Source organism: Quercus lobata, chromosome 2 (assembly GCF_001633185.2).
Source record: "Quercus lobata isolate SW786 chromosome 2, ValleyOak3.0 Primary Assembly, whole genome shotgun sequence".
Lineage (NCBI taxonomy): Eukaryota > Viridiplantae > Streptophyta > Magnoliopsida > Fagales > Fagaceae > Quercus > Quercus lobata.
This window is the reverse complement of record NC_044905.1, coordinates 47,111,354-47,129,251: the sequence shown is the minus strand read 5'-3', so window position 1 is coordinate 47,129,251 and position 17,898 is coordinate 47,111,354. Positions and strand designations below refer to the sequence as shown.

At 38.4% G+C, this 17,898-nt stretch overlaps 1 protein-coding gene across 2 annotated transcripts in view; it reads right to left on the bottom strand.

Moving 5' to 3' along the window:
- LOC115975717 (protein TRANSPARENT TESTA 9) overlaps nt 1–17,898 on the bottom strand; it is a 68,144-nt gene that overhangs the window by 24,866 nt on the left and 25,380 nt on the right. For both annotated transcript variants that reach the window (XM_031096616.1, XM_031096617.1), the window contains 2 exons: nt 16,631–16,723; nt 15,871–15,936 (listed from right to left, as the gene is read on the bottom strand). In XM_031096616.1, the coding sequence (XP_030952476.1) occupies nt 15,871–15,936; nt 16,631–16,723 (159 nt within the window). The remainder of the gene's footprint in view (nt 1–15,870; nt 15,937–16,630; nt 16,724–17,898) is intronic.

Below are 17,898 nucleotides of genomic sequence, written 5' to 3'. Positions count from 1 at the left end.
ACACCACCAAAGATCTTCCCTCCAAATTACCCACACAAAAACCTGACATGCGGCCTTCCTAGACAGCTTTATCCAACATTCTTCCAAGAGCTTCCATGAGCAAGATAAATAGCAAAGGAGTCAAAGGATCACCTTGTCTCAACCCTTTAGAACTCTCAAAAAAACCAAAGCGAGAACCATTAATCAAAATAGAGAAACAAACAGCAGATAGACAGAAGAAAATCCACTACCTCCACTTATCAGAGAACCCACTACACTCTAGTAACGTCATAAGAAAACCCCAATTAACACGATCAAAATCCTTCTCAACATCTAGTTTACAAAGTAACCCTAGTAGACCGGTCTTCAATCTATTGTCAAGGCATTCATTAGCAATATGATGCAGGGATTCTAAGGGGGCTACTGTTTGGGCTTAGAATTGATTAAGGGAAATGAGAGTTGCTTAGAATGGTGAACAAGGTGTGACAAAACCTTCCTAAGAGAAATCCATCTCTTGAAAATAGCACTAGGTTAATCTATGTAATTGCATTCAAAAACTAATCACAAAGTAACTACAATGTGGTACTTATACTATCTATTTGGCATTGGAGCCTTCTAGATGCTTGACAAGTGTCTAAATCCTATTGGCTATTGCTTAAGCAATCATCTAACTAACTAACTAACTATTCAAAAGAGGATTAGGATGCAATAACTTGAAATGCCCTGCATCAAGACTCTCCCTCTTAAGAAGCACTCGACCTCAAGTGCTCTTGGTTGCCACAAGATTTGTGTGAATTTCTAGCCTTCTAGTATGATGTAGTTGCATTGTGTAATGAGTTTTCTACTCTTGGCAGCACACCAAAGGCTGCTGCTTCTGCACAGCGAAGTCCCACACAACTGAACCAACCTTCATCTCGACCATTGGCTTGGGGTTCACTTTCCTCTTCTTTGGTTGCAAATAGTAGGGGTGTACCATCTTGTACATAATGTGTGTGCTACACCTTCTACCATGGATGGTTTTCCTATCATGTTGACGTAGCCTTCCACTTGCAAGTAAGAGATGACAAACATTCATGGTCTTCTTATCATAAAGAACACAATCTTGAAAGCTATTGATTGATAAGAACCCCAAGCACCCTCTTGAAACTCTAACTTCACCTCCTTCTTGCTCTATATTAGCATCTACTTCTTCCACAAATGGATCATATACGGGTTCTAGAATGCATTCCTTCACTTTATTGTTTTCAATCGGCAATATGCTATCATTGACTTCCTCTTCTTCTTCTGCTTCTTCTTCTTCTTCTTCATACACGGGTGCATTCATTCGCATATCTTCCTTGGGTGCTTGCAAGGTATTATCAAGGATCAAAGTCATACCTTCTTCTTTAATCCCTTCCGCCATCAAGGATTTTCCTTCCAACTTCATGGCTGACTTCCATTTGTTAGGGGCTTCATAGATTTGTCCTCCACAATTGTAACATTTGAAAATTCCATTGCTTGCGCCATGCTTGCATGCAATGGCTGACTTTGATAGACCAGGTACTGCATTAACAGAAAAACACTCTGCTGCATTTCCCTTGTCCTTCTTGGTCTGCCAATAATCATTCTTGGTTGGCCAAGATTGCTGCCAAGGACTTGCACTTGCTGGTACTTGGTTTCTTGAGGCTTCAGATTGCAATGACTTCCTATGCAAATTTTGGAAGATAGTTTTCAAGTAGTTGAAAGGCAAGAATTGCTTTTGTAATTGTCTCTTCGTTTTGAACCATTCTTGCACCTTTCCTTTTCCCATTCTCACTCTTTGGACCTGCAACTGCCTCCACCAAACAAATGCCCTGCCCTTGAGTTTATTTGCTACCAATTTCACCTTCTTGTAGTCTGGTACCTCATGGAAATCAAAGATTCTTTCCACTTGGTTGAGCCAGTCCATGAATTCTTCATGATTAAAGCTACCATAGAATTCAGATAACTCAATCTTGAAGTTGGATTCCCACTTTTGCTCATGATCCCTTGGTTGCAGAACAGGAATTTGCCTTCCATAACATATCCTTGGGTTCTAGGCAAAAGGATCCTCATAGCTTTCTTCATTTGATGCCTCACTTCCATGATAATCGTGGTTGTTTGGCTGCTGCATTTTGTCTCTTAGAACCTGCTCAGTCAAGGCATGGATTTGCCTCCTCAACGCTTCCACTTCATGTTCTAAGGCAAAGTGCTGCTCCAAAACTTCTGGATCATCGGCTGCATGAGTCTCCAAGGCTGCCTCTTGAACCACTACTTTCATCCCTTTGTCCTTCCTTTCCTTCTCAAACACCATCTTTCACTACTGCAGAATCTTGCCAGCACAATTGAAGGCTTCTATTTTGATAAAGGTAACGTATTAAGGCTGGGAATGAAATCAAGATAGGATCTTGACAGGTTCTTGATGACAGAAAATGAGAAACAATACAAGAACTTGAATCCTAAGGATCTCAAGCTCTGATACCAATTTGATGCAGGGATTCTAAGGGGGCTACTGTTTAGGCTTAGAATTGATTAAGGGAAATGAGAGTTGCTTAGAACAGTGAACAAGGTGTGACAAAACCTTCTTAAGAGAAATCCATCTCTTGAAAATAGCACTAGGCTAATCTATGTAATTGCATTCAAAAACTAATCACAAAGTAACTACAATGTGGTACTTATACTATTTGTTTGGCATTGGAGCCTTCTAGATGCTTGACAAGTGTCTAAATCCTATTGGCTATTGCTTAAGCAATCATCTAACTAACTAACTATTCACAAGAGGATTAGGATGCAACAACTTGAAATGCCCTGCATCACAATAAGTACCGGGTCATAGTTCAAGAATCTGCCTGTTCAAAACAAAAGCATTCTGAGAAGCTGAAATAATATCTCCCATGACCGTGCGTAATCGAGTAGCAAATACTTCAGCAATAATTTTATAACAACCCCCCCCCCCCCAAAAAAAGGACTATTTGGGCGAAAGTCCCTGACTTCAACTTCTGCAATGTTTTTGGGATAATTGTAATGAAGGTTGCATTCAAACTTTTCTCAAACTGACCTTTAGCATAAAAATGATGAAAACCAGCCATAAGATCAGGTTTGAGAATCTCCCAGGCAAGCTTGGAAGAATGCCATGGGAAAAATATCAGGCCCAGACGATTTATCACCATTGAAATCTTCATCAAATATCTTTGCCTCACCATTGAAATCTTCATCAAATATCTTTGCCTCCTCAAAAGGTCACTCCAACCAATCAGCTTTATCTTCGAATATCATTGGAAAATCCAACACATTTGGAAATGGTCGATCAACTTGTTGCTTCGTGTATAAATCCATGAAAAATTGAGTAATACAATTCGAAATCATATCCTGATTGGAAGACAAACTAACATTAACCATAAGACTCTCAATACTGTTATTTCTTTTGTTAAAATTGGCCATCCTGTGAAAAATTCTTGCATTGGAATCACCCTCCCTCAAGTTTAGTACCCTAAGCTTTTGTCTCCAACTAATCTCTTCTAATAAAGTGAACTTCTCAATTTATGTGTAGAGATTAACCTGTTCTAATTTTTCCTAAGCTATTAGAGGGTGAGTCTCCCCTCTAGCATCTAGAGCATTAATTTACTCCAAAAATGTTGCTTCTTAATAGTGACATTGCCAGACTCCATTTCATTACACTTTTTTTTATCCAATTTCAAAGCTGCCAACTTCTTGGCCAATATATAACTAGGAATTCCTTGAAACAAATAGGATGCCCACCAGACTACAAGTTTTTTTTTTTTTTTTTGATAAGTTCTTGAATAAAAAATAGATAGTGGAAATTCTAAAAGAAACACATTGGTATCGATAGGTGCCAAATATTTAGTTTCCCTTACCAAACTGAAATGGTTACTAATACAATTTTATTCATTAATTTCAACACATCTTAAAGCCTCATAGTAAGAATAAATAGTAAAAGCACAATTTTGCTTAATTTCCAACACTTTTTTTCCACCATTCGTACTCAATTCTAAACCAAATACAATATAACCATAGAAGAAATTAACCAATCCATCTCCCAATCTTGAACCAACTTCAAAAACATAGGGTTCCACTAAACCCAGTAACACCACATGATCAAACACTATACCAATCATGGAATTCTCTATGAAATCTCATGCTATAGATCTAGCCTTCCCCACCCATCGAGCTATCCATGACAGAATTAATTGAGGCATTCTGATCAAGTGAGTAAGCAAACAAGTCTAGATAGAACTCTTTAAGAGATTGATTTCCACACCAAAATCATGAGGTATCCTAACTAAACCCGAAGTCTAACCACCCCATTCCTCCCCAAATCTCACAGCAATCACCCATATCCATAAATGTGTAACCTCAGACCCAAATCTCCATAAACACTTTCCCAATAAGGCCTAAAGAGAACTTAAAGTCCACAACTAAGGTGCCCCACAAAATGTTTCTCTGAAACATCTCCAACCGATTGTCCATGCTAGTAGGAATAGTAAAACATGAAAGGCTTATGTTGGTAAGCTCGCAAATGTACTTTTCAGAAGTATTAGTCTCCCACCCTTAGAAAGCTTCTTCCCCAAAAGACAACCTACATTCCATTTTCTCCAAAATATGATTTCACATAGATATCACCTTAGAGGAAACTCCAAAAGGCATCCCTAGATAAGTCATTGGTAAGTTCCCAACTTTACAACCAAGGTTACCAGCTAAATCCGCCATATTACCCACGTTGCCTATTGGGACCACCTTGCTTTTACGCAAATTAACTTTCAAACCTATAACAGCCTCAACGCATGTCAAATCCATTTGAAAATACAATAACTATTCAATCTTGGGATCACAAATATTGTCTGCAAATAACAAATGGGAAATACATAACTTAGCAACTATGGAATTTTCTGCCTTGAACCCTTTGATTAAACATCCCACCTCCTCCATTTTCTTCAACAACCTACTCAATACCTCCGTGGCAGCCACATGGTGGGTTTTGTAATTAACTCAGTAACTTGCTTATGTAACTATAAATAAGCAAAGTTGCCCTCATTGTAACTCGTTGAATTCGAATCCAAGAAATCTATGAGGTATTATTCCAAAAGCAAATCTCTTGAAGAGCTAGTTCATTCTTTCTTTTCTCTAAGCAACTTAGCTTTCTAAAGTAGCTTTCCTTTTCACCATTTTTCTCCATCATAATTTGGTATCAAAGCTTGAGATCCATTTAGGAATTCAAGTTCTTTCTTGTCCTTTCTATTCTACAGCATATCCTATTCAAGATTCCATCCTTGCACTCATTTTCTTACCCTGAACTGGTGAGCCTAAGGATTTATGTAGATGGCACCAGTAATATACAATAGAAGGAACACGAAAGCTTCTGCAACACATGAACCTAAGATGCATGTTCATCCTAGGCAGCAGCTGCAACCAAAACAAGGAGAACCCCAGGTGACATAGGAGTAGACTGTGGAGCTCCTAAAGGGGCAGCTTGCTGCCTTGACCAAGGAAGTGAGAAGAAACTAGTGTCATTATCCTCAAAATGATGGTGAACCTACTGAAGATGCTGAAACTGACAGCCACAGCAACTTCAAACCCAATTGGTCAGCCTAGAGGAGGTGTTCCAAGGCAAGTGCCTAGTCCTCCGAGGGGAGAACCAAAATGGAAATCCAACTTCAAGATTGAGTTACATGAGTTCTATGATAGCTTGAATCATGAAGAATTCGTCGATTGGCTTAACCAAGTTGAAAGAATCTTTAATTTCCATGAGGTACCAGATTTCAAGAAGGTGAAGTTGATCTCTATCAAGTTAAGAGGGAAAGCTTCAACCTAGTGGGAACAACTCCAAGTTCAGAGAGTTAGGAGGGGTAAAAGGGAGATCCAAGACTGGTCCAAGATGAAGCAGAAAATGAGAAACCAGTTTCTGCCGTTCAATTATATGTAGTCCTTGTACAAACAACTGCATAATATGAAGCAACATGGCAGTACAGAAGAGTATACAGAGGGATTTTATCAATTGGTAGATCAAGTAGACCTGAATGAGAGTGAAGAACAAATGCTTGCAAGGTTCTTGAGCGGTCTTAAACCACCAATTCAAGATGCCTTATCTTTGCACCAACTGTGGTCTGTTTCTTAAGCTTACAATAGAGCCTTGATGTTTGAGAAGCAACTTGCAAGAAAAGCTTTTGTGCAGTTCCAAGCTTATGGTGGTAGCAAAAGTACCCAAGTTAGCACTCAAGAAATGCCAACTACTAACAGTGCACAGCCTTTCAAGAATTGAGTGCAGGCCTACCTTCAATTTCTAATGAAGTCAAACCAACCCCTAAAGCATCACAAAGCTTTACATTTAAGTGCTACAAGTATGGAGAAGTTGGGCACAAGGCCACAGATTGCAAGAAAGGGGGAGTTAATTCTTAAGGCAAGGGTAAAACTTTAATGATTGAAGGTTGTGAATACCAAGAAGATGAAGAATTTCCAAAGTATGAAGAAGAAATTGTTATAGGAGACTTAGATGAGGAAGAAGGCTTGGCTTTGTATGAAGAAGACATTGTTAGCACCAAAACAGGAGGAGCAAGACGATTGGTTGATGAGCAACATTTTTCACACCACCTACAATATTGGTGGCGGGATTTGCAGCTTGGTTATTGATGGGGGAAGTTGTAAAAACGTGGTTTCTGAAGAAGTTGATAAACTTGGTTTAAAGACTAAAGATCATCCTCACCCTACTAACTAACATGGCTTAAGACAGGCAATGATATAAGAGTCTCCAAGAGATGCATGGTCTCCTTTTCAATTATAATAAATTCCAAGATTCAGTTTGTTGTGATATAGTGAAGATGGATGCAGGCCATTTGCTGTTGGGAAGACCTTGGCAGTATGATAGGCACACCAACCATGACGGAAGGAAGAACGCCTATAGCCTATTCAAGGTTGGGTAGTAGTACACCCTACTGCCCATGAAAGAAAAGGTGATTCTTAAAACTCCAACTACCATGCAGCCAAATTCTTTACTGCTTGTCTAGAAATTTGAGCAAGAAACTCTAGCAACTGGTGTGGTTTACATGTTATTGACTGCATTAGAGTTAGATGCTATGGTAGTGACTCAATCTATTAAGGAATTGATCAAGTCATTTGAGGATGTCTTCCCTAATGAATTACCAACTGAATTGCCTCCAATGAGAGACATATAGCATGCCATTGATTTCATTCCAGGTTCTGCATTACCTAATATGGCTGCCTATAGAATGATACCAATGGAAAGGATGAACTTAATAGGCAAGTGCAAGAACTATTGGACAAGGGATAAACTAGGCCAGGAATTAGTCCATGATGGCAGTTGAAAGATGTGTGTTGACAACAAAGCCATTAACAAGATCACAATCAAATATAGGTTTCCTATACCTAGGATAGATGATATGCTTGAATGTTTAGCTAGTTCTAAAATCTTTTCCAAGATAGATCTTAGAAGTGGCTATCATTAAATTAGGATTAAACCAGGGGATGAGTGGAAGGCTGCCTTTAAGACTCATAGTGGACTATCTGAGCAGTTTGTCATGCCCTTTGGTCTTACTAATGCACCTGCTACTTTCATAAGGGTAATTACTCAAATGTTGCAGTCTATGCTTGGTGTATTTGTTGTAGTTTACTTTGCTTATCAAAAGTTTACTTTGATGATGTATTGGTACATAGCAAGACTTTGAATCATGTGAATCATTTGCAATCTGTGTTTGAGTTACTAAGAAGGGATAAGTTCTATGCAAATACCAAGAAATGTACCTTTGCAATAAGTAAGGTAGGTTTCCTTGGGTATGTCATATGCGGTGACTGATAAGGGAATTGTAATGGATGAAGGGAAGCTCAAGGCCATTATTGATTGGCCTGTTCCAAGATCAGTGGCTCAGGTAAGAAGCTTCCATGGGTTAGCAACATTTTATAGGAGATTCATCAAAGGGTTCAGCACAATTGCAACACCACTCATTGACTGTCTCAAGTTGTCTACTATTGCGTGGGATGATGCCAAGCAGCAGAGTTTTGAGTGCTTGAAAGCTGCCCTTACTGCAACAGTATTATAGGCTCCTAACTTTGAAAGGATCTTTGAATTGGATTGTGATGCTTCTGGAGTTGGCATAGGGGGTGTTCTCAGTCAAGAGAGAAAACCAGTGGCCTATTTCAATGAAAAATCAACTCAGCCAAGCTCAACTACTGCACCTACAATGAGGAATTCTATGCCATAGTATAAAACATTGGGAATACTATTTGGCTTACAAGTAATTTATACTCCATATTGACCATGAGGCTCTTAAACACCACAACAGCCAAGCAACTCTCAACAAATGGCATGCCAAATGGGCTGTCTACCTAAAAGAATTCAACTTTAGCTTAAGGCACAAAGCTAGTCCTTAATAGAGTTGCAAATGGTCTTAGCAAGAGGTCTTCCTTACTAATGCAGATGCACAACATAGTTGAGGGCTTTGAGGCATTTAGGGAGCATTATAAAGAAGATTCCAAGCTATTTCAGATTATGCAGAATTTGCAACAAGGCAACAGAGCTGCTTGTCCTAGATACAACCTGCAAGATGGCTATTTGTTCAAAGGCCTACTCCTTTGTATTCCAACATGTACTCCTTTGCAAGATGGCTATATGTGGTTGAGGGTGGATAATTTTGTCGACAAAGTGAAGATGTGGTGGGCTTCCTACTCGTTCCAAGGAACCCCAAGTTTTATTCTTGCTAAGAAGTTGGCTGCCTTAAAGTTGGATTTAAAAAAGTGGAATGAGACCGAGTTTGGCAATGTCACTTTTAAGAAACAAGACCTTTGGAACAAACTGAATGGTTTGGATGCTAAAGCGGAGACTCTTAGTCTATCTGTTGAGGAGAAGTTAGCTCAAACTAATCTTCGTACAGATATTGAAAAGTTGACTCTTATGGAAGAGACTAGTTGGAGGCAAAAGTCTAGGGTGTTGTATTTGAAGGAAGGGGATGCCAATACCAAATTCTTTCATAGAATGGCTAATTCTAACAGAAAAAATAATGGTATTGAAAGCCTAATGGTTAATGGTACCTTGTCTTCGGATCAGGGTATAATTGCAGACTACATTACTCATTCCTTCATGAATCTATACTCTGAGCAGCAGGTTGAGCGGCCATTTCCAGATTCGTTGGTTTTTCCAATGATATCTGGTGAGAATGCGGATTGGTTAGAGAGGCCTTTTGAAGAGGCAGAAATTTTTGATGTCATTCAAAGTTTTCATGGTGATAAAGCCCCTGGTCCAGATGGTTTCCCTATGGCTTTTTTCCAAGCTTGCTGGGGGATTGTTAAGCTTGATCTCATGGCTGTTTTTCATCATTTTTATGCCACTGGTCAGTTTGAGAAAAGTTTAAAAGCAACTTTTATTACTCTCATTCCTAAAAAACATGCGGCTAATGAGATTGGAGATTTTCGGCCCATTAGTTTGGTTGGAGGGGTTTATAAAATTATTGCTAAAGTCTTGGCTAATCGTCTCCGCTCGGTGATGGGGGATTTAATCTCAGCTTCTCAAAATGCTTTTGTGAGGGACAGACAGATCCTTGACCCTGTTCTTATTGCTAATGAATGTCTTGACAGTAGATTGAAGTCTGGGATGCCGGGGCTGATTTGTAAGTTGGATGTTGAGAAGGCCTTTGACCATGTAAACTGGAATTTCCTGCTGCAGATGTTAGAAAGAAGTGGTTTCTCTGCCAAATGGAGACAATGGATCCTCTTTTGTCTATCCACTGTCCGTTTCTCCATCTTGATTAATGGCTCTCCTTGTGGATTCTTTGGTAGCACTAGAGGCTTGAGGCAAGGTGATCCGTTGTCTCCTTTCTTGTTTGTCTTGGTGATGGAAGCTCTTGGAAGAATGTTGGATAAAGCTGTTCATGAAGGTCGCATGTCGGGTTTCAGTGTGGGTAACTTGGAGGGAAGATCTAAGGCGGTGTCTCATCTCCTTTTTGCGGATGACACTCAAATCTTTTGTGAGGCTGATTTAGATCAGATTTTGATTCTTCGTATGATTCTTATCTGGTTTGAGGCGGTGTCAGGCCTAAAGATTAACCTAGGCAAGTCAGAATTGGTTCCAGTTGGGGTAGTCAATCATATAGACCTTTTCTTGGTTGTTCTTGGCTGCAAGCAAGGCTCTCTCCCAATGAAATATCTTGGTCTTCCTTTGGGTGCTAAATTCAAGGATAAGACTATCTGGAATCCAATTCTGGAGAAAATGGAGAGGAGATTGGCGGGTTGGAAACGCTTATATTTATCCAAGGGAGGTAGAGTCACCCTAATCAAAAGCACCCTTTCTAATTTACCCACTTATTTTCTATCTCTATTTTCTATTCCTGCTAGTGTGGCTAACCGAATTGAGAGGCTCCAGCGGAATTTCTTATGGGGCAGTTTTGGAGATGATCCTAAAATTCATTTGGTTGAATGGGCTACTGTTTGTTCTCCTATTTCTTCGGGTGGCTTAGGGATAAGGAAGATTAGACTCTTCAATGAAGCTTTGCTTGGGAAGTGGCTTTGGAGATTCGGGATTGAGGAAGATGCCCTTTGGAGGGAAGTGATAGAGATAAAATATGGATGTATGTGGGGGGGCTGGTGTACCAGAGCTGTGATTGGCCCTCATGGTGTTGGTTTATGGAAAAATATCCATCAGGGATGGCCTTCCTTCTCTCGTCATATTCTATATGATATTGGTGATAGGTCTAGAGTGAAGTTTTGGCAGGACCGGTGGTGTGGAGAGACTTCTCTTGCTGTTAGTTATCCGGACTTGTTCAGATTTTGCAGGAATAAGGATGCTAGTGTGGCTGAGCTTATGATGTCCACCAATGGTGTCCGCTTTTGGGATGTGAGATTCGTTAGGGGTGTGCATGCCCGGGATCTAGAGGCTATGTCTGATTTCTTGGAAACCATTTATGGTTCTTCTATAAGGGGGCTAGGTGAGGATAAATTGTGTTGGATTCCTAGCAAAGTTAAGGGTTTCTTGGTTAGTGATTATTATAGAATTTTAGCTGGCTCCGCCTTCTTTGGTTTTCCTTGGAAAAGTATTTGGAAGCAGAAGATTCCCTCTAGAGTTGCTTTCTTTGTTTGGACTGCTGCCTTAGGGAAATGCTTGACGATTGATAATTTACGTAAAAGGAAGGTATGAATTTTGGATTGGTGCTACATGTGTAAGAGAAATGGTGAATCGATTGACCATCTATTCCTTCATTGTCCTTTTGCTTCAGATCTATGGTCTATGGTTTTGAGTCTTTTTGGAGTTTCTTGGGTTATGCCACACTCTGTTTTGGGGCTACTGCGTTGTTGGCAAGGCAGCTTTGGTCGTCATCGAAATGGTTTTATTTGGTCTATCATTCCTCATTGCTTATTGTGGTGCCTTTGGAGGGAGAGGAATAGTAGATGTTTTGAAGATTCTGAGAGATCTATTCCGGAACTCAAGCTTCTCTTTTTTAGAACTTTAAGGGATTGGTTGTTTGCTTTGCAAAATAAATCTTTCCCTTCTTTTATTGTTTTCCTAGACTCTTGTAATTTTTGTATTTGATTTCCTATCCCTTGTTCACTTCCGGTGCACTTGGGTGTTCCTTTTTATCAATATATCTTATTACTTATCAAAAAAAAAAAAAAACATGTTCTCTCAGCACAAGATTCTTCTTGAAGTGCATAACCAAGGCCATTTTGGGAGAGAGAAGACAATGCAGCTCCCACAACAACAATTCTATTGGCCAGGCATGCTTAAGGATGTGAGAAGACTAGTTCAAAGATGCATGATATGTCAGCAAAACAAAGGGACAGCACCAATGCTAGATTGTATCTGCCTCTTCCAGTGCCTAACAAGCTTGGGACTTGCATTAGCATGGACTTTGTGCTTGGATTACCCCCTACTATTGGATGATCATGATCAGACTCTATTCTAGTGGTAGTGGACAGATTCTCCAAGATGGCTCATTTTGTGGCTTGCAAGAAGACTAATGATGCCTCCAATATTGCTAGTATATTTTTCATGGAGATCTATAAGTTACATGGAGTTCCAACCAACATTGTGTCTGATAGGGACGCCAAGCTCCTTGCCCATTTATAGAGACCTTGTCGAGGAAAATTGGTACTAACTTGCAAAACAACACCAATTTCCATCCTCAAATGGACAGACAGACTAAGGTGATCAATAGGAGCTTGGGCGACCTCCTAAGGTGTTTTGTAAGGGACAAACCTAAGGAATGGGAGAATGTCTTACCCATAGCAGGAATTTTCCTGCAACTCATCTACCAATAGAACAACTCAACACTCTCCCTTTGAGATTGTTTATGGGATGCAACTAGCCAGTGTTCTTGACTTGTCAAGATTACCATTATCCAAGGAGGAGCATCTAAAAGCCACTGAATTAGCTAACTTTGTACAACAGCTACATGCAAATAGTAAGAAGAAAATAGAGGCCAACAATGCTAAGTACAAGGCACAAGCTAACAAGAAGAAAAGGCAAGTGATTTTCAAGGAAGGTGACCTAGTATGGGTGATAGTCCCACACAAATGAAACACCAATGTAGATGCATCTGCATTAAGAGGACTCCCTTTTTTGAAAGCAAACTTGTTCACTAGTTTGGTTGACTTTTCAATTGTAAAACATGTACACCAAATTGAACATTAAGGGTTTTGCCTCGCAAATGATCAATCATGCATATTTTGACACTACTAGGCTTTATTCTTCACTGGTGACTCAACCTTCTTCATCTTAACCATTGGCTTGGGGCTTGCCTTCCCTTTCTTTGGTTGCAAGGAGTGTGGATGCACAAACTTCTACACGCTGTGTGTGTTGCACTTTCTGCTCACGATAGCTTCATATTATTTTTCACATCTATGTAAAAGATGAAACCCATTCATGGCTACCTCCTCACAAAGAACATATCCTTTATGCTGTCTATCATTCTCCACTTCTTGTTTTAGAACTTTCATAACCCTTGTTGTTAATAGATAGTCATTTGCTTCCTTAACAACAGCATTTGCTCATTCCACATATTGACCACGCACAAATTCTACCATACTTATTATGCATTCAGTCAATTCTTGTCCTCCCTCACCAACCTGTTCTTCAATGTAGCTATTAGAAACAAGATGTCCAATGTCTTGGTCTTCTAACTCTTTAACCAGAAAGTCTTGATCTTCTATCTCTTCAACAACCAAGGTTTCACCCTTTGACAAAACAGGTTGGCTCTTGGCTGGTACCTTGGAAGCCTTACTTGATTTAGCAACATTTGATCCAGTTTCAACCTTCTTGGTGAAGTTGGATGTTGCATCACAACTTCGAGCACTGATTTTAGAACTGAAAGGAACTGATTGTGCTCCCTTGACTTGATTCTCAATTAGCACTGCCCTATTGAAAGCTTCTAAAACAGTCCAGCAATTTTGGAGGAAATGGACATCTTGGATTTGCACTTTGCTGTAAAGGGTGTGTGGCTGTAGTTGTAAGCCAAGAATTGCTCTCTAAGCTTCTGTTTCATCTTCTCCCAAGTATGAATCTTGGTTTTTCCTTTCCTCAATCTTTGAATCTTCAACTGCTCCCACCAAGATCTTGCCTTGCCTCTCAAATTAGTTGCTGCCAATTTAACTTTCTTGGATTCTGGAATAGCATAACAAGCAAAGATCTCTTCAACTTGGCTAAGCCAATCCACAAACTCCTCATGATCCAAGCTGCCATCAAATTCAGGGCATCCAATCTCAAATCTTGATTCCCAATTTTGGTTTGGCATCTTTGGTTGAACCATCACGAGATTGTGGTTATGCCACTCTAGTTTTTGCTTAGGAACATGAACAAAGAACTGCTCATAATCCCCCCCGTTTGAAGTTGCACTTCCAGCAACATCATGCTGATTGTGTTGTTGTTTCCTATCTCTTCTCAATTGTTCATTCAAGGCTTGTAATTGCCTCCTCAAAAATTCCACTTCAGCTTCTAAGCCATTTTGAACCCTTCTACACCTTGGTCCATTGGCTGCAATATCATCTTCCTCTACTACAAGAACCAGCTTGCTTCTTGCCCTTATCCTTCCTTGTCTTCTCAAACAACATAGCTTCTTGCTACTACAAACTAATTGCTAGCACATATGAAGGCTTTGGTTTAAGTAAGAGAGGTATTTTAGGCTAGGAAAAGAAATCAAGACTGAATCTTGATAGGTTCTTGGACAAAAAATGAAGAAACAAATTGCAAATGAACTTGATTCCTAAGGATCTCAAGCTCTGATACCAATTTGATGTAGGGGAAGTGATGGGCTGTTTATGTATGGTTTAGAAACAATAAAAGGGCTGAGTTACTTAGAAGAAATTGAAAGGTGGATAAGTACCTCTGCAAGAACACTTAGTTCCAAATAGCACACAAAGACTAACAATTCATTCAATTACCAAAACTCCTTTACAAAGAGCTTACATTCTCCTACTTGTACTAGTTTTTTGGCATTGGCAGCCTCTAGATGGGACAAGTGTCTAAATCCTATAGGCTAATGCTTAAGAAATCTTCTCACTAACTAACTAACTAATTAGTTACAAGTGGATTAGGATATAGGCATATAGTTGCTTGAAATGCCCTGTATCACAATGCCTACCAAGTCAAGCTACTTGATCATCTACACATTTCTAACAGTTTCAATGTACATCACTTGCTGCCCTATCATGCACCAGATCAGCTTACAATAAGCCACACTTGAGGACAAGTGTGTTCCAAAGGGGGACAGTCCTAATGCTGTTTATTTTTAAAGCTAGTTTACTAGTGCTTATGTTGTATGATAAGTAGTTCCTTTTACTTGTAATAGCCTTTATCACTTGTAACAGAAAGTTAGTTAGCTGATAGGTTGTTAATGATAAGTACAATAGCCTATCAATTAGTTAGAGAAGTTTGTTAGGCTTTGGCCAATCACATGGCAGCCACATGGTGGATTTTTGTAACTAATTCAGCAACTTGCTTATGTAACTATAAATAAGCAAGGTTGCCCTCATTGAAACTAGTTGAATTTGAATCCAAGAAATCTCATAGGTTGAATTTGAATCCAAAAAATTTCTACCTATGAGGTATCATTCCAAGAGTGTCTATCTTGAATAGCTAGTTCATTCTTTCTTTTCTCTAACCAAATTAGCGTTCCTTTTCACCATTTTCCACCATCAATGGGTCACCCTATCTGGATCCCCATGAGCTAAAACCAACTAGGGATCCAAAAATATCTTAGAGAAAATCCCACTCAACAACTCTAGTTTCCTTCAAAATGCTCACTCGATATAAATTGTGAACCGAACTCAAAGGCTAGCTACCCTCGCCCCCATATTTCATTATCTCTAATTATTTGCAAAATGATCATCCTCCTAAGAAATTTACAACCATTTACCCACCAACACATGCTTGAAAGTACATAGCTTTTTTATACTAATCCTCTTATGCTTAGGAGTGAGCAAGCTAACTTCCAATCAACCAAGTGAATCCTCTTCACCCTAATTCCTTCCCAAAGAAAATCCAAGTCTAATTTCTCAAATTTGTTATCTGCACTCACCAGCATAGTATAAAGAAGAAAATAATTAGGTAATTAGAGGGTACTTTTGATGAGAGTATGTCTTCATCCTTTTGAAAGTTGTATATAACTTCAAAAGTAATTTTGAAAGATACAACTTCAGAAACCATACCAACTTAATCAAGTGGTATTTGAGCCATAAGATAAATGTGAGGTATTCTAATTTCTGATTCCTGTTATGTTTTCCTAGGTAGATTTCACTACTCTAATTTTATGAAAAATTAAGTTAACAATTGCCCAAAAAAAAAAAAAAAAATGAGTATTCTTAACCTGAAATATATTGTCATTGATAAAAATAAAAATTAAATACAAAATATACAAAGTCAATGCTAAATATAAAAAGTACCTGAAATCTATGTGCACGAGGGCTTGCTCCCTCTTCCGGAAAAGAATACAAAACTCCATACTGCTCCTATTAAATATAGAATAAAAGAAAAGGATTAACCAACTAATCAAGCAGAGAAAAACATAAGCAATAAGGACACTTGCAACTAGCTAAAAACTTGCCTAACAACGATATCAAGATGCAATGAAATAATTGAAGTTCTAAATCTTTAATCTTGAACAACCATCCAGAAGTTTTTTTCCAATCTAAAGATATGATGACTTCATCAATCAATATTATGCACCCCACAATCATCAATCTAAGAATTATCAAAGAAAATAGTTGAATAATTGTTACAATTCCATGCACACTTCAGTAGTTTTATTTCCAGTTGGATTTCTCTTCTCACAATCTAGCAAGAAAGGATTGTTTATGTTAAAAATATGCCCGCCCGCGGGGGGGGGGGGGGGGGGGGGGTAGATTAGATAAAGCTTCTCCTATACTATCCATCCAAGAAAAAGAAAAAGCAAAAAAAAAAAAAAAAAAAAGGAGGCATTATTCTTAAAGATTTGTAGAATTCAAGCTCGGCCTTAAGTCTGATTTCCCTTCTATTATAACTTTATCTATATATTTATACATCTACTTTAAAAGGCGCTTTCCTTCTATGCTTAGGATTTCCTTAGTAATCAAAATCGATAAAAGTTCCCCAACATGGTAAAAGGACTTTTAAGGATGGTTGGGGAGACCGAGAGAGAGAGAGAGAGAGAAATTTTGTCATTACCTTAAGCTTTTGTAGATAACTATCAAGCTCACAACAGATACCTTCAGATGAAAACAGTTGCTCTTCACCTGCGTCCTCACCAACTAAAGCTTGCTACAGGAATAGGACAAAGAAAGCATGATAATTCAATTAATCCAGAAATGAACATGATAATCTTTTTCTAAAGCTTATAAACAAGAAAATTGCTACCATTCAGTTGATAATAGGACTTGTGAATATCATATTATCATCATCTGATAGCTGACATTTCGTTATTAATTTATAACTACGCAATAGATGACCACTAATTCACTAGGAAGGGGAAATAAATAACGAATAGGAAAGAAATATAAGATTAAAAGAACAAGAACATAACATAAGTGAAAATATATAAGTACAAATTTTCAGAGTCGTTGATCCGTGCATGACCCAAACTTCTTGACAGCAGCATAAAAACAGAGTCTACATGGAACTGACAGACAAGTATCGGAGTAATCTTCCAGGAAAACTTACATTTCAAAAATGAATATATCTAATTAGAAAATTTTTCAAACATTCCTAATTCTTTATATGAACTCGCAACCAACTAGGAAACTGATTTTTTTTTTTTTTTTTTGGGCATAAGTTAAAAAGGTAGTATAATAACAAACAAAACCAAACACTATTTGAATTACTGCTACATAGCACTACCTAAAATCTTTTAACCTGTTTCATTTTGAAAACAATTTCAACAGCAGGAATTCCTATTCATCTAACAATGATTAAAAGTTGGAAACACGTAAGGTAAGAATGCATCAAGTCCAATCTAGATTATAGGAAAACATACATTACAAATTTATGTTTCCAGTCTAGATAATCAGAAACAAATTTACTTTTGCAAATTATAACTGAAATTTACACTGTTACATAATGGGGATTACTTCTCATCAGTAGAGACACACATCAAGAGTCTATTATCTAGAGAAAAAAAAAAAGGGGAATGTAAAGGGAATATAATCCAGGGGGTCCTCTCTGTAATTTCGGGAGACTTCAAACTTCCTTAAAAAGTTTTTCCATTTTAAAAGTCCCAAGTTCCAAATCTGCAGCAAACTTCAATGCTTACATATCAGTATTTGAAAAAGTTGATTGAAGTGCCCTAATTTTCCCAAGTACTAAAGCAGGATAAAATCAGTCCTCGTAATTCATATATGATCCCTTAAAGATAAACCCTATTTGGCTAGTGGGTTTAAATTTTCATCTCTTTTTATGGTCTTTTGTCATCCATTCAGTGTAATACATTAGCATAAATC